This window comes from Heterodontus francisci, chromosome 33, assembly GCF_036365525.1.
Source record: "Heterodontus francisci isolate sHetFra1 chromosome 33, sHetFra1.hap1, whole genome shotgun sequence".
NCBI lineage: Eukaryota > Metazoa > Chordata > Chondrichthyes > Heterodontiformes > Heterodontidae > Heterodontus > Heterodontus francisci.
In genome coordinates, this window is record NC_090403.1 from 25,713,090 (window position 1) to 25,736,596 (window position 23,507).

At 44.1% G+C, this 23,507-nt stretch overlaps 2 protein-coding genes across 19 annotated transcripts in view; one reads left to right on the forward strand and one right to left on the reverse strand.

Annotated features, from left to right (window-relative positions):
* Positions 1 to 2,551, forward strand: part of LOC137348063 (supervillin-like) — a 162,862-nt gene extending 160,311 nt beyond the window's left edge. For all 13 annotated transcript variants that reach the window (XM_068013189.1, XM_068013193.1, XM_068013191.1 and 10 more), the window contains one exon: positions 2,277 to 2,551. In XM_068013189.1, the coding sequence (XP_067869290.1) occupies positions 2,277 to 2,363 (87 nt within the window). In that variant the 3' untranslated portion in view covers positions 2,364 to 2,551. The remainder of the gene's footprint in view (positions 1 to 2,276) is intronic.
* An 11,325-nt stretch (positions 2,552 to 13,876) lies between these two features.
* Positions 13,877 to 23,507, reverse strand: part of tmem98 (transmembrane protein 98) — a 59,927-nt gene continuing 50,296 nt past the window's right edge. For all 6 annotated transcript variants that reach the window (XM_068013208.1, XM_068013207.1, XM_068013204.1 and 3 more), the window contains one exon: positions 13,877 to 22,801. In XM_068013208.1, coding sequence (XP_067869309.1) covers positions 22,594 to 22,801 — 208 coding nt within the window. In that variant the 3' untranslated portion in view covers positions 13,877 to 22,593. The remainder of the gene's footprint in view (positions 22,802 to 23,507) is intronic.

Consider the following 23,507-nt stretch of genomic DNA (forward strand, 5'->3'; position numbering starts at 1 on the left):
GCGATATCCTGGAGCTTATCAAAATTACAAAGGAGGAGTTGTTGGAGGTTTTGAAGTGCATTAAGGTGAATAAATCCCCAGGGCCTGACCAGGTGTATCCTAGGATGCTATGGGAAGCAAGGGAGGAGATTGCTGGGGCCCTGGCAGACATTTTTGTATCATCGTTAGCCATGGGTGAGGTACCGGAAGACTGGAGGATAGCTAATGTTGTGCCTTTATTTAAGAAGGGCAGCAGGGATAAGCCAGGGAACTACAGGCCGGTGAGCCTTACATCAGTGGTGGGAAAGTTATTGGAAGAGATCCTGAGACAGGATTTATATGCATTTGGAAAGGCAAGGTCTAATTAGGGATAGTCAGCATGGCTTTGAGCATGGGAAATCATGTCTCACGAATTTGATTGAGTTTTTCGAGGAGGTGACCAAGAGGATTGACGAGGGCAGGGTGATGGACGTTGTCTACATGGACTTTAGCAAGGCCTTTGACAAGGCCCGACATGGTAGGCTGGTCCAGAAGGTCCGAACACATGGGATCCAGGGTGAGCTGGCCAATTGGATACAAAATTGGCTTGGTGATAGCAGGCAGAGGGTGGTAGTGGAGGGTTGTTTTCAGATTGGAGGCCGGTGACCAATGGTGTGCCGCAGGGATCAGTGCTGGGTCCTCTGTTGTTTGTCTTATATATTAATGACTTGGATGTAAATGTATGATTAGTAAGTTTGCAGGTGATACCAAAATTGGTGGTATAATGGACAGTGAAGAAGGTTGTCTAAGGTTACAGCAGGATAGAGATAAACTGGGAAAGTGGGCAAGGGATTGGCAAATGGAATTTAACGCAGACAAGTGCGAAGTGATGCATTTTGGGAAGTTAAAGCAGGGCAGGACATATACAGTGAATGGCAGGGCCCTGGGGAGCGTTGTTGAGCAGAGAGACCTTGGGGTGCAAGTACATAGTTCCCTGAAAGTGGCAACACAGATAGACAGGGTGGTGAAGAAGGCGTATGGCGTGCTTGCCTTCATCGGCCGAGGCATTGAGTACAAGAGTTGGGACGTCATGTTACAGTTGTACATAATGTTGTTTAGGCCACATTTGGAGTACCGTGTGCAGTTCTGGTCGCCGCACTACAGGAAAGATGTGATTAAGCTAGAGACGGTGCAGAAAAGATTCACAAGGATGTTGCCTGGTTTGGAGGGCTTGAGTTATAAAGAGAGATTGGATAGGCTGTGTCAGTTTTCCCTCAAACGAAGGAGGCTGAGAGGGGACATGATAAAGGTATATAAAATGATGAGAGGCATAGATATCCAGAGTCTGTTTCCCATGGTAGGGGTGACTAAAATTAGAGGGCATAGATTTAAGGTGAGGGGGAGGAGGTTTAAAGGGGATCAAAGGGGTAAATTTTTCACACAAAGAATAGTGGGTATCTGGAATGAGCTGCCTGAGGAGGTGGTGGAGGCAGGAACAGTAGCAACATTTAAGAGGCATCTGGACAGGTACTTGAATGAGAAAGGCATAGAGGGATATGGAATTAATGCAGGCAGGTGGGATTAGTATAGATAGGTATTATGGTCGGCATGGACGTGGTGGGTCGAAGGGCCTGTTTCTATGTTGTACGACTCTATGACTCTAGCTCTATGGACCCCCTCCCCTGGACATCACACCCATCCTCACAGCTCCCTGCCCTCACCAACGACTTCCGGACTGGCCCTGGCGACCTTGCTTCACTTACCTGAGAGCCAGGTCTCCAGCTCTGGGCCTGGGTCCAAGGCCTATGCAGTACCAGCAGTGGCCACTGCTCCTGGTGGTGCTACCGATACTGCTGCGCTGCCAGCCTGTGATTGGCTGGCAGCTCTTGGGATCCTGCCTCCGTCTTTAAAAGGGCAGAGGTCCCGGCGTGGGACACTTAGGCAGCAAAATGACGGAGGATCATTCCAGGGGGACGCGAGAAGGTCGAGGCGGGGTTCTCCCCACCTTTTCGGCTTGGCACTGCCTCCTGCACAAAATCCAGCCCTAAGAACGTAGCAAAGGCATTTTCATATGTGTAAAAATCATCTTCCCGCTTTGTGGAATCCTGCTGTACATAAAATGTCCGACACATTTCCCATGTAACAGTCACTGTCCTTAAAGAGTAATTCATTGTATGTGAAGTACTTTGGGATATGTCTGAGAGATGTAACATTAATGCATGTCTGTTTTTCCTCTGCCCTTTATTATCTCACTTTAATTAGTGTCAGCATTATGTTTTTCTGATTTGAAATCCCTTTCGTCTTATTCTCCTTTGCAGAAAATCGTGCAAATGTCGAGGGAGGAATTTTACCGGCTTCCCAGCTGGAAGCAGGTGAATTGGAAAAAAGCAAAAGGCCTGTTCTGAAGAGACAATGAAACCATCGGCCTCGTCTGCCCAGGACTGTTTACAATTCCACCCCTGCTTACCATGTCAGTTAGGAGGGGCAAGGAGAGTGAGGTTCATCGATAATTTGTTATGTTTCAGTAAAAATGTCTTCCATGTGTTTAAGCTCTGTACGAGTGCACAGATTTTGTGATAGGCATGGGGTGGAGGGGTGTGTGTGGGGTGGGGAGGGGAGCGGGGGTGGGGAGGGGAAGGGGTGGGGTGGGTGTTGTTCTTGTGGATTAGTTGTGACTGTAGATATTCATGCAGGCTGCATTAAAATAGGTCCTTTCCCAACCAATGCCCGCTCTTGTCTCAAGCGCTGGGGTACGGTTGCCAATTCTCCAAGATGGTGCTGGATCCTCCAGGAATTAAAATTCAATCTCCAGACACTGCTGTGACCAACTAGGGAGAAGAATCATGGGGACATTATAAACAATTATGTAGGTTGTCTCCCCATTTGATTTGAACACTTTTGTTTATTAGATATAAACATATTGGAGATGAGGGATAAAAGGCTGCCTGACTGGGAGGGAGATCATGTGACAAAGCCTCCAAAAATTTGTCCAACCGGAGTTAACAACTGTACACTGGGGTCCTTGTGCTTGTGATGCTTTTTGATTGTTTTTCTCCTGGAAGTTAGCTGTTCGAGTCAGCTCCATGCCTGATGGGGGCCCCTCCCAACTGCCTGGGCTCAGCATATTTTCTTTGGCACCTGTGTTCTTCAGCCTGATTGGTCCATCAATTCTATGGCTTGGAGGAACTAAATTATGAAGACACGGGTGACTGAGGTTGTTCCCATTGGTGGAGAGCTGAAAGGAGACACAGCACAGGTGGTTAGACTAATGAAAGGCATGGATATGCACGGGACAAGCGGACTAATTAGCATGGACAGTGACAACAGGATTCAAGGATGAAATTACAAAATACTTAAACCACAGCAAGAATAGAGATTAAGAAAACTCTTTACCCCTACAAAATAGTGGATGTCGAGCACACTAGCAAAAAATCAGTCAAGTCTGCATTGATGGCTGCCCTGATAAAAGAAATGAAAACCTTAGCTGTTGAGAAAAGGGTTTGAGGGTTAGAGAGATATTAACAGATCTATTTGATACACATGAGCATCGGGAAGACAGCATGGAAACTGAGGGGAGTCCATAACTGAGGTGGCTGTGCATGTACTGTGGAAGGATGGGCTGAATGGCCTTTTCCCATTTCCTTGTGCCCTTTTATAGTATATCGCCACGCCCCCCCTGCACCCCAGAATCTCTCCTATTAGTGATGCACTCGTACAGAGATTACAAGTAAAATGTGAGGCTCTGTGCCTCATATCAACGATGCATTGTGATGTAAAGTTTATGTCAGTGTTTTTAATTTTTTATTATATTTTGTAAATGCTGGGAGTCTGTATCGCAAGCACTGTAGAGTTAGCATGGAATCTGTCCTGCCTTAAGTTGTCATTTGAAATGTTGACAGGTCCCAATGGCACTGGCCAGGCTGAATTTTACCAGCCCTCTAGGGGCTGGGAGTTGGGGGCGGGCACCATAAAATGGTGAGGGAAGGCGGGGGTGGAGTGCCCGTCACCTTCCCTACGCCATGCAATTTTAACAGCAGCGGGGAAGATGGAGGACGGTGATCCTGCCTAGAAGCCAATTGAGGCCCTTAAGTGGCCAATTAAGTGCCTCTTCCAGCCACTTCTGCCATTTTACCAGCGGCTGGTGGGCCCCTGCCATGTAGGAGACTGCCCAGTAAAACCTGCTGACCTCCCTGTGGGCGAGGGGGCAGAGGACTCTCCTGATCGGGCATTTCGTGGTCCACAGAGGGCCCCTGCCCCAGTGGAAAGGGATGTCCCCATAGAAACGCCCCTGCCCTCCCTAACCACCACCACCACCACCCCCCCCCCCCCAACCTGTCACAAGGCCCCAGTGACCATAACCCCACTTACCATGGTCTGAGGGAAGTGTCCATGTTGCTTCTGCAGGATGAGTGCATCCCAGCAGTGACCATCACTCCCGGTGGCACTGCTGGGACTGAGGAGCTGCCGGCCCTCCAATTGGCTGGCAGCTCTTGGAGGCAGGATCTCGTCCTGATGGACATAAAATCAGGTTGGGACGCCCAGAAACGGCTAAGGTTGGGTTACCCCTGGCTTTCTGGCCCATCATCAGGGCCACCACCGCCCCAATAAAATCCCATCCAAGTGCCTGGCAATTGCCTTCACCCAGGGTGAGCTGGTGAACCCTTTGAGGACTGCCTGACCCCTATAGTGCTGCCACGATCTAACCTGCCAGGGTTTAGTGGCATTCAATTGCTGAGTTGATCCGCCCAGCGTTCAGGAAACCAACAGCTGAGGCTGGAGATTACTGAGAATGTTATTGTGTGCGTGCTAAATGCACCTGTTAATATCCCTCTCTGCTGTTTTAAGACAGGTGTTAAGCTACTGTAAATGACCAGGTTAACATTTTCATTGACAGAGCAGAGAAAGGCTTTTGTTAGGGGGTGTGTTAAGTGTTCAAATGCACACAGTAGCTTCCTGGCTTTATTGGCTAATGACCACTGTTTGAGCACAGATAGTCGAATCCTGTTGAACATTTTAGTGATGTATCAATCCAGTCCTCGAAGACTTTACCACTGGTCATTGGGAAGAGACAATGGGCTGAATTCTATAAGCCCTCTGGGGGGGCATAAAAAAGCCAGGGAAGTTGGGGGGGGTGGGGTGGGGGTTGAGTGCCCGTCACCTTTCTGATGCCATTCAATTTTATCAGGTGCAGACGGCCTTCCTGCCCAGAGGCCAATTGTAGCTCTTAAGGGCATCTTCCTGCCGCCGCTGGTAAGTTGGGGGGGAGGTGGTGGGGTGCCCTCTGCCATATGGTGGCATCGCCCAATAACACCAGGCGGTCTCCCTGCAGGCTGGGCGGTGGGGGGGCCCTGCTTGGGCAATCTGTGGCCCACCGATGGCTCCCTGGCATTCAAGGCCACACCTGAGCCAACCCCACCATTCCCTCACCCTCAACAGCCCTTCGCTGGGACCTGCTTCACTTACCTTCACACCAGGCCTCCATGGCTGCTCCTGGTCCTGGGCCTCCTGCGGGATAGGCATTGGCCACTGCTCGGACTGCTGAGCTGCCGGCCCCCTGATTGGGCAGCAGCTCTTGGACGTGGGAATCCCCGTCCTTAAAGGGATGGGGACCCTGGCACAGGCAGTTAACAGTAAAATGCAGCAAGAGGTCCCCCAAATGGCCAAGAAGGGATTCCCCTTGCCTTTCTGGCCCGGCATCAGGACCCCCACTGCATGCATAAAATCCATTAATAAAAGAGGATTCTCCTGAATGCCAGCTTCAGCAGTCATGCAAATTTATTAAGGGGTTACACAAAACACAAGTGCCATAAATCAGTGGAACTAACGCACCATGAAACCAATATAAAAGCACCATTTAATGTCTCACTCCTTGGGCTGGATTTTTGGCTGGGATCCGAGGCAGGCGGGAGCTAAATATTGCCCCACTGGTCTGCATGCCTGTTCCCCGGCTCCATCCCACCTCTGGGCCACTTTTTTGGAGGTAGGATCGGGGGCCAGCAGGGCTACCTGACTGGACACTGGGTAGTTGATCAGTCTCATTAAGAGCCTCATTGAGGCCTATTAAAGGAAGTTAACTGGAATTTTCCTGTTGGTTTCTATGTTCCCCCAGGCGGCGAGGGGCCAGTTGAGGTGTCTGGAGGCAGCCTCCCACCAGCAGACCGGGGTTTGGCGAGGGGCTGGAGTTCCAGTGCTCCAGGGGGGGGCCTTGAGATGCACCGTAGAGGGGCTTCACCCTCCCCCTCCTGGTGGTTTGGCTGCAAAAGCCATTTTTTAATTAAAGATTTTTAAAAGTTGGAACGAGGGTGCCTCCATCTTGAAGCAACTTATCTCTTACTTACCTTCCATTACAGCCTGCTGCTTCCCTTAAGTTGGAAGGCCTCTGATAGCCTGTCCGCCATCCTTAATTGAACGGCAAGCCTGTCTCCAGGCCAATTAAGTGGCGCCCTCATGAAAATCATAATGAGTGACTGTTGCCCCCCCTGGGGGCAGGTTCAGGTCCCGGAAACAATCTCAATCTCTGTTTCTCATCCTGAGTGAAAATCCAGCCCTTAGTGTCTGCGGTGCTTCCAAGGGATTGTGCCAATCAACTCTCTGCTGATTTCAGAGAAAGCTCCATTTTCTACTATTTTTATTAAAAGTTGTTTTTCTTTCCTCTGCTCTCCCTCCCCCATCCTCTAAGAGCAATGACTCTTGCTGGAGTTCAGTTCCATGACACGAACTGCCCCTTTGCTACCTCATCCAAGTGGTTACTCTTCATGCAGGAGGCTCAATTGTGACTGTTGAAAAAAACGTTGACTTTAAAGTGACCCACCTTCCTGATGTAAGACAAATCGGTCAATCCTTTCTATCTGGCTGCCATAGTGATGCAGTGAAGAGTGAGGAGCAAACACCAGCTCAGTCCCAGTGAAGAAAAGCACCAATTGTGTGTAATCTCACAGTAATCATATGCCAGGCCATGAAACCAATATAAAAGAAGCTTTTAAAAGTTTATGCTTTTTTTAAAAATAAACTTTGTTCACTTCCAGAGGTCTCTGAAAGTATTTTACTCCCTCTGTAAGTCCGCAGAGCATTTGTTAAGTTCCTTTTTGTCTTCTGACTTTGAGTGCATCTTGCATGCAGGATCACAGATAGCAGGTGAAAAGGAAGCAAAGCTGAATTCCCTCAGTGCTTCACTGATTATCACACAGAAATATTTTGCAGTAGTGTTTTTTTTTGAAATGTTGGATCCTGAAATTGTGATATTTAAATCTCTCTTTTTATGTACAGTTTTAAGTCTGCTTTTCAGGGTCTCTGGGAAGTTTCGCTGTGAAGGCTGTATCAAACTGTCAGTGCAATTAATATAATGCAATATAAGCACTGTATTAAAACTGAATGGAGATATTTTGTGAAAGCTGTGAGTAAATCGATATGTGTGAGTGCCATATTTTTCTGCAATCAGATTTCCTGTTGGGCTGGTTCTATGTATGGCTCAGATTGGGTCGGCATTATCTGAGCATGTGAGAGCCAACAGCACCAAAAAGAGCTCAACTAGTTGTTCATCTTGTATGCCAGCCTTGGTTTGATAGCAACAGTGGCTCAGTAGTAGCATTCTTCCCTCTATGTCTGACAATTATGGCTTCAAGTCCCACTGCAGAAAGCTGAGGATGTAATCTGAGCTGTCGCAGGTGCTGTCTTTCAGTTGAGACATTAAACTCAGGCCCTGTCTGGCTGTTCAGATTGTAAAAGATCCCATAGTGCCAATCAAGGAGGAGCAGGTGAGTTCTAATGTCCCAGAAAACATTTGTCTTTCAAGCAACTTCATTAAAATCATTTTTCACGTTTTGTTTGTGGGACCTTACTCTGCACAAATTGACTGTCGCATTGACCTAGATAACAACAGTGACTGCAATTGGAAAGTTATTCAGTGGCTGTGAAGGGCATTACCTGACCACAGAGTCATAGAGGGGAACTTTACCCCCAAAACACGGATGGGTTTGGGTTGGGTGGGATGGCAAACTTTTAAAAAGTCTCAAACCCGACCCAACCTGCCCACTTCTGGCTTTAACTAAGGCAGGATGGGAGGGGCGGGCAACCAAGCCACAAACAGGAGGTAAGTTGGTCGTTTAAATATTATAACGAAGCTGCAAGCCTCTGATTTTATCTGTCTTCCAGGTTTAACCCTGGCCGGCTGGGTTTCATAGGCCTCATGAAATCCGGCAGCTAAATGGGGGTGAGGACTGTTGCACGGAAGAGGTCAGTGTCTTTCCAGCACTGCTTGTGGTCCAAGAGGAGCAGGAGCTTCCCTCTTGGTCTCACAAGCAAACCATCTTCCCCTCCCTTGGGTTGTGGACAAATCCCAACAATTGGATCTTGCCCCCAGGATTGCTGCCCTCCCATCCCCAACAAGCACAAGGTAACGACCCCCTCCCCATACACTATCATGAGCCCAGATGCAGGATCCTACCTGCTCCTGGCCTGCTGGCTCCTCAAAAGCATTCCCTGCCTGGCAGTCAATCAGGCTGGAACCCATTGAGGGAAAAAAAAACACACACTGTATAGTTAAAACCCCACAATATGCAAGGCAACATGGACTTCAACCTAACCAAAACTACTGTCCCCTACCCTGCTCGGAAAACACACTCCAATTAAGATTGAGGCCATAGACTCTTCTGGTTCCAGGTAGGCCAGGTTGTTTATACTAATCAGTGGAGGCACTACAGAAGGAACATCTTTCACGGCAGATGTCAGCCAGGCCATTCATAAGAACATAAGAAATAGGAGCAGGAGTAGGCCATTCAGCCCCTCAAGCCTGCCCCGCCATTCAGTAAGATCATGGCTGATCTGTCCCAGGCCTCAACTCCTCTTTCGGGCCTGCTCCGCCGAACCCCGAGATTTCAAAAATCTATCTACCTCCTCCTTAAATACGTTTAGTGACCTGGCCTCCACAACTCTCTGAGGCAGAGAATTCCAGAGATTCACCACCCTCTGAGAGAAGAAATTCCTTCACATCTCAGTTTTAAATGTGTTCCCCTTTATTCTGTAACTGTGTCCCCTACTTCGAGATTCCCCCACTAGTCGTAATATCTTCTCAGCATCTACCCTGTCAAGCCCCCTTAAAATCTTATATGTTTCTATAAGTTCACCTCTCATTCTTCTAAACTCCAATGAGGGCCGAAGGGCCTGTTCCTGTGCTGTAATTTTCTTTGTTCTTTTTAATAAAGGCTGTTTAGCCGTTCTTGATAAGACAACCCCTTCATCCCACGAATCAGCCTATTGAACCTTTTCTGAACTGCCTCCAATGCTAGTATATCCTTCTTTAAATACGGGGACCAAAACTGTACACAGTACTCCAGGTGTGGCCTCACCAACACCCTGTACAGTTGTAACAGGACTTCGCTATTTCTAAACTCCAACCCCCTAGCAATAAAGGCCAAAATTCCATTTGCCTTCCTAATTACTTGCTGCACCTGCATGCTAACCTTTTGTGTTTCATGCACAAGAACACCCAGATCCCTCTGTACTGCAGTATTTTGTAGTCTTTCCCCATCTAAATAATAGTCTGCCTTTTTATTCTTCCTACCAAAGTGGATGACCTCACACTTTCTCACATTGAACTCCATCTGCCAAGTTTTTGTCCACTCACCTAACCTATCTATATCCCCTTTGCAGATTCTTTGTGCCCTCATCACAACATGCCTTCCCACCTATTTTTGTATCATCAGCAAATTTGGATACACTACACTCTGTCCCTTCCTATAAATCATTGATGTAAATAGTTGAGGCCCTCGGACCGATCCTTGTGGCACCCCACTAGTTATGGCTTTCCAACCTGAAAGAAGACCCATTGATCCCGACTGTCTGCCTTCTCTGTGTTAGCCAGTTCTCAATCCATGCCAACACATTACCCCCAATACCCTGAGCTCTTATTTTGTGCAATAACGTATTATGTGGCACCTTATCAAACGCCTTCTGAAAATCCAAATACACTATATTTACTGGTTCCCCTTTATCTACTCTGCTTGTTATATCCTCAAAGAATGCTAATGAATTTGTCAAACATGATTTCCCTTTCATAAAACCATGTTGACTCTGTTTGATTGCATTATGTTTTTCTAAATGTCCTGCTATCTCTTCCTTAATAATGGACTCTAGTATTTTCCCCAGTGACTGACATTAAGTTTAGGTCTGTAGTTTCCTGCTTTCTGTCTCCCTCCTTTCTTGAATAGGGGCGTCACATTAGCGGTTTTCCAATCCGCTGGTACCCTTCCGGAATCCAGTGAGTTTTGGTATATTATGACCAATGCCTCCACTATCTCTGCAGCCACTTCTTTTTAAACCTTTGGCTGCAGGCCATCATGTTCTGGCAACTTGTCTGCCTTTAGTCCCATCAGTTTGTCCAGCACCTTTTCCCTCGTGATAGAGACTGTTACAAGTTCCTCCCTCCCATTTACACCTTGCTCATCTATTATTGTTGGGATGTTTATAGTGTCCTCCACCGTGAAGACCGATGCAAAATATTGGTTTAAATTATCTGCCATTTCCCTGTTCCCTGTTATTAATTCCCCCCCAGTCTCATCCTCTAAGGGTCCCACACTTACGTTAGATACTCTCTTCCTTTCAATATACCCGTAGAAGCTCTTACTGTTTGTTTTTATATTTCTTGCCAATTTACTCTCATAATCAATTTTCTCCCTCTCTATTAGTTTTTTAGTCATTTGCTGCTGGTTTCTAAAAAAATTCCCAATCCTGTGGCCTACCACTCGTTTTCAGCGCATTGTACTTCTTTGTTTTTGATTTGATACTCTCCTTAACTTCCTTTGTTATCCACGGGTTGTTCATCGTTCTCATCGAGTCCTTCCTTCTGACCGGAATAAATGTTTGTGAGTGTTATGAAATATCTGCTTTAAAGTCTGCCACTGCTGATTTACTGACTTCCCCTGTAGTCTATTTTCCCAACCCGCTTTAGACAACTCTTTCCTCATACCTCTGTAATTGCCCTTGTTTAAGTTGAAGACACTGGTTTGAGACCCGAGTTGCTCACCCTCAAACTGAATTTGAAATTCTACCATGTTATGATCGCTTCCCACTAAAGGATCCTTAACTACAAGATCTCTTATTAAACCTACCTCATTACACAATACCAGATCTAAAATAGCCTGTTCCCTGATAGGTTCTGCAACGTATTAGTCTAAGAAACAATCCCTGAGGCACTCTACAAATTCGTCTTCCATACTACCCTTGCCAATTCGATTTGTCCAGTCTATATGCAGATTAAAATCACCCATGATAATTGTAGTGCCCTTCTTACACGTCTCCATTATTTCCTGATTAATATCTTGTCCTACAGAGAGGCTACTCTTCGGGAGTCTATAGACCACTCCCACCTGTGATTTCTTTCCCTTGCTATTCCTTATTTCCATCCAAACTGATTCTACATCACGATCTATTACACCTATATCATTACTCACAACTGCACTGATCCCTTCTTTTAATAACAAAGCTACCCCACCTCCTTTTCCTTTCTGCCTATTCGTCTGGAATGTTGAATATCCTTGAACATTAAGATTCTAGTCCTGGTCATCCTGCAACCACGTCTCAGTTATAGCTATCAAATCATATTCATTTATTTCTATCTGTGCCTTCAGCTCATCTATCTTGTTACAAATGCTACGTGCATTCAGATAAAGAGCCTTAAGCTTTGACTTTTTACCATTTCTACCTACTCTGGTTCTAACTTCTGCTGTACTCTTATGCTTGTATTCTCTGTCCCTTCCTGTCACTCTCTGATTAATGTATGCTCCTTCACTATCCTGCACCTCTGTTCTCTCGTTACTTTTTGACTTTTTAAACTTCCTTTCAATTGAAACCTCCCCCCCACTATTTAGTTTAAAGCCTTATCTACAACCCTAGTTCTACGATTCGCCGGGACACTGGTCCCAGCATGGTTCAAGTGAAGCCCATCCCAACAGAACAGTTCTCTCTTTCCCTAGTACTGGTGCCAGTGTCCCATGAATCAGAACCCATTCTCCCACACCAATCTTTGAGCCACACATTGACCTCTCTAATCTTATTTACCCGATGCCAATTTGCACGTGGCTCAGGTAGTAATCCGGAGATTATTGCCTTTGTGGTTCTGCTTTTTAATTTAGCCCCGAGCTGCTCATAGTCCCTGAGCAGAACCTCTTTCCTAGTTCTACCTTTGTCATTGGTACCTACGTGGACCATGACAACTGGATCTTTTCCCTCCCACTCCAAGTTCCTCTCCAGCCCAGAAGAGATGTCCTTAACCTTGGCACCAGGTAGGCAACACAGCCTTTGGGACTCTCTATCTTTGTTGCAGAGAACAGTATCTAGTCCCCTAACTATGCTATCCCCGATTACAACTACATTTCTCTTTTCTCCCCCCACTTGAATAGCACTCTGAACCACAGTGCTGTGGTTAGTTCGCTCATCCTCCCTACAGTCTGTTCCCTCGTCCACACTGGGACCAAGAACCTCATACCTATTAGATAAGGGCACTGGCTGAGGCTCTTCCAATGCTAAATTCTGGATCCCCATACCTGCCTCACTCGCAGTCACATCCACCTGTCCCTGCCTCTGGCTGAATTCAAGGTAGTTTATCTAAGGGGTGTGAAACACAGCAGCTTGGTGGGAGGGATCAAGAAGGAAATGATCAAGAGGGAGGGCAGAGCCAAGCAGCATCAAAAGCAAATGTAGAGCAGATCGTCCTGGCAACATGCTGGAGAGAGGGTGAAAGGGCAGAGAAAATGACAGAGAAAGGTTTGTTGGTGAATGGCCACTACATTGGTCAACCAGTAACATCAAATAACCATAAATGCAGCCAGAGAATAAGGAGATCATTGTTTCATGTCACAAACACTGATTTCTCTGACAACACCACCCAAATCACAAGAATCAGACTCGGTGGGCCGAAGGGCCTATTTCAGTGCTGTATCTCTGAACTGAACTAATCCATCTTCAAAATAATAAAGCCAAGCCTTGCTGTGACATCAGAACTGGGCAACATTATTTCTGTGCAGTTTGCTGTAAAATATATTTAGTAGATGTCAACATGGAATGTGGGGCAAGGTCTCCGGAGACCTTTATGGATGATGGTGTGTGACCCTCTCGGGCAGACAATAACATAGTGATAATGTCACTGAACTAGTAATCCAGAGGCCTAGGTCAATACCCTGGGGACATGGGTTCAAATCCCACCATGACAGCTGGTGGGATTTAAATTCAATTCATTAATAAGATTAATTCATTTTTTAAAATCTGGAATTGAAAGCTAGTCTTAGTAATAGTGCATGAAACTATCATCGATTGTCGTAAACACCCATCTGGTTGACTAATGTCCTTTCGGGAAGGAAATCTGCCGTCATTACCTGGTCTGGCCAACAAGTAATTCCAGACCCCAGCAATGTGGTTGACTCTTAACTGTCCTCTGAAATGGCCTAGCAAACCACTCAATTGTCAAGGGCAATTTGGGATGGGCAACAAATGCTGGCATTGCCAGTGACGCCCACATCCCATGAAAGAATTTTTTAAAATGTAAAGAAGCAGGTCTGAGCTGTGTTGCAGATCCCAGCTAATGCAGGATGTTAAAATTGATCTCTATGCACTGGCCTGGGGAAAGGATAAGATCAACCAGTGACCCTCTGCTGGAAAGATCTGCTGAAGTGTGAGGTCCTCTACAGCTTAAAGTTGTCAACATGGGCTGGGTAAGTATCAGACAACTGGAATTGCCGGCAACTGTACCCATAAAAATATCATTACCTCAGGAGAAATGGAGAGCAAGATCAGGGTTGGAATTTTCCCATTTTGTATGTTAAGTAAGATTATTTGTTTCTAGAGAATAGCCTATTTGATTTCTTGCTTTACCAGTCAAATTTGGTTAAGGAGCAAATATTGCACAGAGAAACCCTCTCACACAGGATCCGGTCCTACAACTTATTTTATTAAACTGTTATGAGGCACAATCAGTAAAACAAAGCAATTTGAACAAAAAGCAACACATTTAATATATTAAAGTACAAAATAAGAAGTGCTCTAAGTTATACATATGAGCAGGGGTGGGAACTCACAATAACTCCAGGCTATGAGAACATAACTGTTAAGAGTACTAAAGTTCAAGTTTGAAACTTGGTTTCCTTCTCGGTTTTCCACACATGGAGATCTTAACCCTGAACAGCCTCAGTGCTTTAAAATGGTCTTTAAAATGGCGGGATCTCTGAGCTCTTTAAAATGGTGGGATCTCTGAACTCTTTAAAATGGTGGGATCTCCAGATCTTAGTGTCTGGAGATTTGTTTTTGGCCATCATGAAAAGTAAGAACTCTGACTCTGTTCACATCATAAGACCTGGGTGACAAACATTTATATGGTGACAAAATCGTACAATATTTACATGAGTATTCACATTTCAAATGTTGCCACAAGTGCTTTAAATATAGAATAGATCAAAGATGAAGTCTGTGTCATAAGTTATTAATTATTCTATGAGGGACTGTCGGGCCAGGCAAAGTAATGAATCTCATTGCCCAAGACTGAGTGTAAAGAGTCAGGAGGCCCAGGAATTGACAATTTAGCTTCTCTTAGGAAGATCAGGCGGTGATTTTATTTCCTTATCCAATGATCATTTTTTTTACTGTACTGCTTTATGTGATGTTGAGGAATATTGGAAACAAATAAACTTATTCCCTCAGAAATTATGATTAAAACATTGACTGATCTTCCAGCCTGTAATCATAATGTAATTATTCACTCCATCATACCAATTGCTTGAACAGAATCCAGAAGTGAGAATATGTAATACTAATGTTGTGTAATACTCTCATTAACTGTTAATGTATATATTTAGGAATCTGTATATTAGGGGTTGTGTGGTAATGTGAACTCTGAACCCAGCTAACATAATGGTCAATGCACTAAATATACTGTATGCCTCCCACCCTTCAGTTCTTAAATTCAGAATTTTACACAACTTCACAAGTTGAAATTTCTGGAGGGAAGCCAGCGACAAGAGTGTTGGAGTCATTGGGCTAGATTTTAAGAGTCGGCGGCAAGCTCAAATGATGGTGGCCCGCCCATGAGGGCTGCACTCCAAAGAACCGTCGTGATCTCCCGCGCAGCAGCCCATTCAAATAACTGACCACCCCCCCCCCCCCACCCCAATCATGTGGAGGGAGCAGGTTGTCTGTCCCCAGGCAATGGCGTCAGCTGCCAGTGTGTTGGCGCTGGCGCCATTTCTAAAGGGCAGCCAGCCTTGCTGGCTCATTTAAATTTTTAAAGAAGTATGCCCCCCAAAAATATACAATAAATTTCTAACACCCCTTTCTCACCCTCAATAACATTAACATTAATTTTTTGCCCTTCACACCCGCCCCCTCCAAAACACAACTTTTAAATCTGACCTCCCCCCGGGCCAGATTGCACAAAGTTTAGAGTTCACCCCTTCCCACCAACCCCTGCACCAATTAGGTTTATTTGACTCCGTGTCTACCCCCCGCCCCCACAGAAAATATTAACTCCTCCCCACCAGCATCATACTGCCTTTCTCTGGATAGGGAATTCAAGGCTCAGGACTGCTGGCCACCACGACGATGATCACGGGGGGACCGGGAAGATTGAAGGTAAGTCCATTTAAATGTATTCATTTTATTAATTTAAATATTTAAATTCAGTTCCCGTCGCCCAGTGGCGGGGTGGGGGACCGCCACAGAGACTGGCTGCTGCCGGGAGGATCGGTCCAGGCCTTCCCGGCATCAAGGTCCATGGCGGGCCTCTTCCGGACCCATCTTCAAGCCCCCCTCCCGCCACAGATCATGACACCAGGGCAACAACAAGATTCAGCCCATTGTTTCTGAAGTTATGAGGATGGAAGGAAGCTTAACCAGCATGAACAGTGGTCCTTTGGCTTAATTAGGGGTGGAATCATTCTCAAAGTATGGCTGGAGAAAATATTCCTGTGCTAGATCTTGTTTTCTGCATGTTTGGTATTGCCTTCTGATGGAGAAAAAAAGGAAAGTATGTGGTCCTGTGGGGAGATAGGAAGTAAGTTACATAGAATTTACAGCACATAAGTAGGCCATTTGGCCCAACTGCTCCATACTGGTGTTCATGCTCCACATGAGCATATCTCACCACTTCATCTAACTGTATCAACATAATCTTTCTATCTCACATGCTATGTCGAATTTCCTTAAATGTATCGATGCTGTTCGCCGAAACTACGAGCGAGTTTCACATTCTAACCACTCTCTGGGTAAAGAAGTTACTTCTGAATTCCCTAGTGGATATATTGACTATCTTCGCCCTAGTTCTGGACTCGCCACGTGGAAACTTTGGGGTAGAGTTTCCACGAGGATGTATTTGTATTTCCAGTGCAATTGGTCCAAAATCGACCAAACTATTACAAAGAAAATTGCAGAATTTCACGCGGAAGTTAATCTCAGCACAAATTGAGTTTTCGTGATTTTTTGAGACAACATCTAGCCGGAAAATAGCCCTGTCTATAAAATTGGCCATGCCCCTATATCGAATTAATCAGCATGGCACGCTTCTACAAATTGTGCCTGTTCGCAACCCTTCAAAGCTCTTATAATCAAGCTTTTATTAGGCCAAAGAGCACTAATGGGCATGTTTTTAAAGTTTTTAAATATGAAAAAATATTTTACTAAGAAGCTGACTACCATACAGTGAAACTAGCAAGCAGTCCTCTACAGTGTTTAACATCATTTTTCATTACTTGAAATTGGGTTACTCACAGGTGGTGAGCTTTTTATTTCCGATAAACCCATTTTTAACTGTATTCATAAAACTGCACCAGATTACCACTTCTAAGTAATATCAAGGAAGACTTTATAATGCCAAAAAATGGCATTCTAAAATGTTGCCTGATTGCACTGGCTTAGGGCCAATTTTACATTTGTTTATGGAAATAAATTTGAGCAGAAACTTGAATCATAAAACCACTTCTCAAAACAAGCACAATTTTGAGTGCAATTTTGGCCGGAATATCGATTGCACCCAAAGCAGAAACTCTATCCCATTTTCTCTCTGCCTAACCATCAAACCCTTTTAGAATCCTAAAGACCTCCATCTGGTCACCCCTCATCCTTCTCTATTCTAGAGAAATTCACCCAACCTGTTCAGTCTGTCCTGATAGTTGTACCCTCTCAGTTTCTGGTATCATCCTTTGTAAAGTGATGCAACAGCATTGTGCTTAATAGTTCAACGGAGAGAGGTGTCGTAACCTCTCTGGTAGCGCTGCCTCCTGATTCGTAGTACACAAGTCAAAGTGCTAGCAATCCCTGACATAAACATAACAGCCCAATAATGCAAGAATGCAGTTACTTCTACACTTAAACTGTTGTATGCTTGATATGAAAACTGCAGCCTTCAGAAGATGTGAACAGCAGGCCATCCAAAGCTGCAGATTGACCTGGATGCTTATTCACAGCAAATGGACTTTAAGACCCATGGACATTCCCCTCCTGTAGAGCAGGAAAGTTCACTCTGTTGTAAACAACAACTTGCATTTATATAGTGCCTTTAAAGTAGCAAAACATTCTAAGGCTCTTCACAAGATCATAATCAGACAAAAGTTAACTCTCAGCCAAAGAAGGAAATATTAGGGCAGGTGACCAAAAGTTTGGTCAAGAAGGTAGGTTTTAAGGATCGGCTTAAAGGAGGAAAGGTGGAAAGACAAAGAGGTTTGGGGAGGGAATTTCAGAGCTTAGAGCCTAGACGGCTGAAGACATGGCCGCCAATGGTAAGGTGAAAGAAGTAGGGGATGTGCAAGAGGCCAGAGTTGAAGGAAGGTTGAGTTCTTGGAGGGTTGTAGGGTTGGCAGAGGTTACAGAGGTAGGGAGAGGCAAAGCCATGTAGGAATTTGATATTTTCACAGGGGCTGATGCCATGGAGTGAAACATTTGGATACTTAATATTGTGTAGTTCTTAATTCAGCAAAAATTAACACATTGATATGAAATTCCTTTGTTTTCTATTTAACAAAGGCAGACCAGTTTAAAGTAAACCGGGTTAATGCCTCAGATGGAGTAATGGAGCAAGAAACTTATGAGAAGGCATTAAGCATTTATTCACTAATAGTCATAGAATACAATCAAGATTTTGGGGCCAAATGTGCATCTAGATCAGCCAATGTCTGTATCACAGAGCTTTGAGCAGAGTGTGGCAGAAATGAGGAGGAGGCAAAGGACACAATTGAAAATAAAGTCTCAGCTCAAAACTAAAAGTTGCCAACTTGCTTAGGAAAAAACACTGGAAAATCAGGAAAGAGGCCAAAACAGGCAGGCATATAAAAATGAGTGCAAGTTGATATGTATTTCATACAGGTTGCTTTCCTCAATGAGTTTTATTAAATTATTAGTTACTTCCTGCCCTTGTTTGTGGTGACTGCCATGAATAGAAGTTCTACATGTGTATTATATTGTCTATAATTGCAATTTAATTGTAAATTATTATATTTAATGATTAGAATGTATTTAAAGTTTGTAATCAGCCAAAGCATGTTGCCAATATTGTGTCATCGAATCTTCTCAGAGTTCTCTGCTATAAGAATTAATCTGGAAGTTGAGCCGATCTGCAAAGCACAGCTGATTACTCTGTCACTCCACCTCATTTAACCCCAAACACTCCTTGTTTTTCCTGGGACTGTCCCATTTCATAGGAAAAATATCCCGTTTACAAATCCAGCAGTACGGTACTGTACTTGAAAACAAGCTCCAGCACCAATGGTCATGAGATTAAAAGATGTCATGTCCCTTTGAATTAAATGCTGTCAATGTGCACAGAAGGGAGTTCATTAATCCTCACCCTGCTGATTAAACATGAATTTCCTGCACAATATAACAAAGGCTTTATGGGTTCAATAAAAACCTTAGAAAAATGTCCAAACCTTAGACGGGTTGCATATTGTTTGGAGTGTCTTGTTCTGCGACCAGAGTTGTTACATTTAGAGGTTTCACTGTACTTAGTAATACTAGTGCAATAAAGAAATTCTATATACTATTAGGAATGTAACCTTCTGAACACTGCCTGTTTGAATACATTAGCTGCAAGCATTAGACACTGAACCAGCCTCACTGCAGCAAAGCAGAGATTTAATGCCTTGTCAAAAAAGAACACTAAAAAGATGTCAGTACAGATTAAATAACAAATGTGTTTCTCTATGATTACTTAAACTCTGCATGTACACACTATATGTTGACGTCCTAATCCCACGTGCCAGGTCTCTCCTATTGCCTCAGTGAATACCTGATTCCTTTCAGAGTTAGACTCGGCTCACTACAATACATGCTAACACTTTTTCAGAGAATTCTGCATGAGTATGTTTTTTACTATTCATTCTCATGCATTGAGGTGTCACTATCTATGCTTGCACTTATTTTCCATCCCTTGTTGCTATAAGGAGGTAGTGATGGAGTATCTTTTGAACCACTGGGAGCTGGTTTGATAAAACTGAATGGTTTGCTAGGCCACCTTGGAGGGCAGTTCAGAGTCAACCACAATGCTATGGGATGAGTCAGATATAGGCCAGCTCAAGTAAGAACAACTGATTTCCTTTCCTAAAGGACATTAGGGTTTTTACAACCAGCTGACAGCTTCATCGTCACTTTTACTGATACCAGCTTTTTTATTGCTAAATTTTAAAATTAAAGTTTTTGAACCAAATTTAGATTCTCAAACTACCATTGTGGGATTTGAACTCTTTTATTCTCTGCAGCCCAAATGCAAATTTCTGAATGACTTGAATGCTGCCAAAATGTTTTGCTTCAAATCACATTTAAAGGACTTACAACATTGTGGTTATTTTGTGATAGGGAGCTTGTGTGGTTCAAGGGTCACAAAAGAACAATCCAGCTCTGCCACTGTGACTAGGGCCTATGACTAAAATCTTTGTACTGTTCAATACTGGAATCATTAGGGATAATGCAGAGTGGGTCAATCAGCATCTAAAAGAGAAAGATAATGGTGCACCTAAACTGCCAAATCCTCTTTCAGATGCTGATCAACTTTCTGTGCATTTTCAGCACTCACTTTTCCTTTTAACTACTGTTCAGGAATATTCCGGGGTTCTAGTCTATCATCATGTGTTTCTAAGAGGCACAATCATTCTGGTAGAGGATCTGACATGCTCCCCTGTGCCAAGGACATCCAGGCGTTTTGCCTTTGTAGGCTGGGACCATACATAAAGTTTAACCTCTGCCTCCATTTAATTTGCTTATGTTTCAGGTTGCTAAGACAAACACTCAAAAAGCCCGACACTATCCAGGACTAAGCACCACTTGATCGGTGCCATGTCCACTGGCTTAAATACCATCGGCAGACTGTGGCTGCACCGTGCACCATCTACCAGATGAGCTGCAGCAACTTGCCAAGGCTTCTTCAACAGCACCTTCAGCACCAAGAAGGACAAGGGCAGCAGGTGCATGGGAACACAACCACCTCCAAGTCACACACCATCTTGACTTGGACAAATATCGTCATTCCTTAATTGTGGCTGGGCCAAAATCCTGGAACTCCCTACCTGACAGCACTGTGGGAGCAACTTCACCACAGAACAGCAGCAGTTCAAGAAGGCAGCTCACCACCACCTTCTCAAGGGCAATTAGATACGGACAATAAATGCTGGCCTAGCAAGCAATGTCAACATCCCAAGAAAGAATTAGAAATAAAAGACCTTAGAGATCTGATTTAAGATTTATCCACCAATGAGGCAACCATCCCAAGAACAGCTTTTTCCAAAACCACCGGTCTACAACATTGAAACAAACCAACAAATAAGAAATGTCAATGTAATAGGGCTAAGCTGCCTGAGCTTCTATGGCCATATTGCCAGGGCTTGGGAGCTACACATGGTTCAGCTTGGACACTGCATCCAATACCATGACAAAATTATTGTTTTCAGTTGTAGATTAAATAAAAAGATTATAAATGCAAATGGGACGCCAAAACCTTGGCACTAGAGCAGGTGCAGCAGCTGGCGCCATGTAGGTTTACCACAGTATTCATGTTGGCAGCAATGCCAAGGCTGTTCCTGTCTACTTCAGGAACCAATGTTCTCCAACACAGGCCCAAGGGTGATTCTGTCCCTTTCAGCATTCACTTGGCAAACATAAAGGAGCAGGAGTGATTCTATTAGGAAGAGAAGTCACAGGATAATGAAATAGGCATAAGCTTCGTTCTGAACACTGTACCTGGCTCACAAATGGGAACAAGAGCTAACAAGTAGCAAGTAGGTCTATCGGCAGTTAAAATGATTCAAAAATGCACACTGATCAGATGTAGTCACTAGGACTGCCTTCACCCAAATGGACAATCTGTTTGCTTTAAAGTACCAGAGTTGATATTTGCTCAACCAGGATGTGGTCGGTATAACTGGGACGTTCCAAATGATAAAGGTAAAAATTTTCACACTTGCCTCTGTCACACTCATTGCTCCCACACTCACTTTTTAAATAAAGGAGAGCTTGCTTACAAATCAACAGTGGTACAATCAAGGCTATGTCCTTGATTCATCATTTTAGATCAAATATTCCGGCCTCTTTCTCACAACATAATAAGGCTAATTGTGCAATATGAGGCTCTGGCATGGAGTGTCAGTTCCCAGGAATGCAGATCAGAGATTTGCTCAGCAGGAGTATGGATTAGGGAAGCATGCTTAATTTGAAGTGCCTTTGATTCTCCTGTGAGCCTTGCCTTGCACAATTTACCCTGCTAACCTAATTGGGTCAAATCACACTCTAATGTTAGTGACAAATCTGCTCTAATGAACTTCCTTTCTCTGATATCTTAAAGCCGCCAACCTGCTTAAAATAAAACAGATCAACACCTTTGTTAAAATAGTAAAGGCACTTCATTTGATCATGCTCATTGCTAACATTGTATGGCACAATCTCAACACAAGCAGCTTTCCATAGACATCTTGTATCAATAATAATTGTGGTTACAAAAATTTCCAATATCAGTAAAGTCTATACCTGACTTTGAAGCAAAGTAGAGATTTCTGATCCAGAAAGTAAATATTACTTCTCTATTTTCACTATTGCAGAGAGAATCAAAAATAGTTGATAATTAATCCTGCTTAAAGTCAACTCTTATCTGGTAGATAAGAATGAATCTCAATCACATCCAGCATGTGTTAAAATCTAAGGGTACAGCCACTTTCTCTTTGGAGCAATTTATTATTTCCTTAGGTTTTCGACTCAAACTTTCAGGCACAGCAATTTAAACATCAAGCATGGGATTTGCTGGAGAAACTTGGCCATTGAAACCTGCTGTAAATAAAGAACTGATAAATAGTGAGGCTAAAAAAAAAGCTGACAGGGCACATGAATGTTTAACATGTAACCACGCTGTCATCAAAGACGGTCTTAAGTGTTTACTGTAAACATGAGGTGAATAATCAAGCAGACTTTGGAACAATGATTGACATTAATATCTGACCTTTTGATATCCACAAATCATTTGAACAGTGAAGCCCTGTCTTCAATTAATTTTAAGGTACACACTTCACAGATTGATTAAACTGTGCTACTGCTGTGAACAGAAAAGGTGTATGTTAAAGCTGAGCTGTTCAAATTGGGAAAGTCTAGGCCTTCCTCTGTTCATCACTAATCGGGCCCCAGGGACTAAATTGCAGACTGTTCCTGACAGAAGTTGTCACACCCCATGAGGTTCCTCTCAGATTCACTCGCCAGAGCTGCCTCCCTCAGCACTGACATGTGCTCCTCAGCTGAGGAGAGGGACTGGTCAATCCAATCAAGGCTTCCAGTCATGTGACATGCATTCCTGGTAACCAATACAAGATGGCTGACTGAGAGCAGGAGGGCAGTGGTTCTGCAAGAGATGGAAAAGAAGTTTTGTCACACATCAGAATGAAAACTCTTCTGTGAAATACAAATGAAAATGAAGACTGCAATGATTATGCATTCTATGTTTGAGCTTCTGCTCAATATCTATCCCAAAGCTGGATTTACCGTTAATGGTGTCTATGGATAGCAAAGGGGAATGTCTGAAGTCTCCTTAGTCCTTGTTGGACCTTTGAGGGGAGCTGATTATTTATGTGGTTTCTGCAGTCTAACACTCTCTAAATTTTACAGATCTTTTTCCAATAATTAAGGATCATGCATATATTTCTCCTTTGGATTAGGCCACATAGTCCAAGGGAAAATATCTTTTTTTAATCATCTCTTTCTGACAAATTTTTCCTCTTTCTTGAAGGCATTGACTCCTTGCAAAGGTTCACTTCCAAAGGAATCTCATTGAAGTGGCCGTTTCTCATATACGAGTGTGAACTTTGCATTGGGAGGGCTATACCAGCACAGGAAGCATAATTGCTGAGCCTGTTCTAACCTATCAGTACGGAGTCGTTGGATAGCAATCAACAGCCTGTCTAATTTTCCCTTCCTAACCCAGGAGCTCGGTGGCCAATTGTAGCACCACTGTCACAGCCACTGAGATCAGTCAATTTAGCAAAGATCTGAGATCAAACCTGATCTATATAGCTCCAGTGGTTACTGCTCTCATTAACCGACCCATCAAA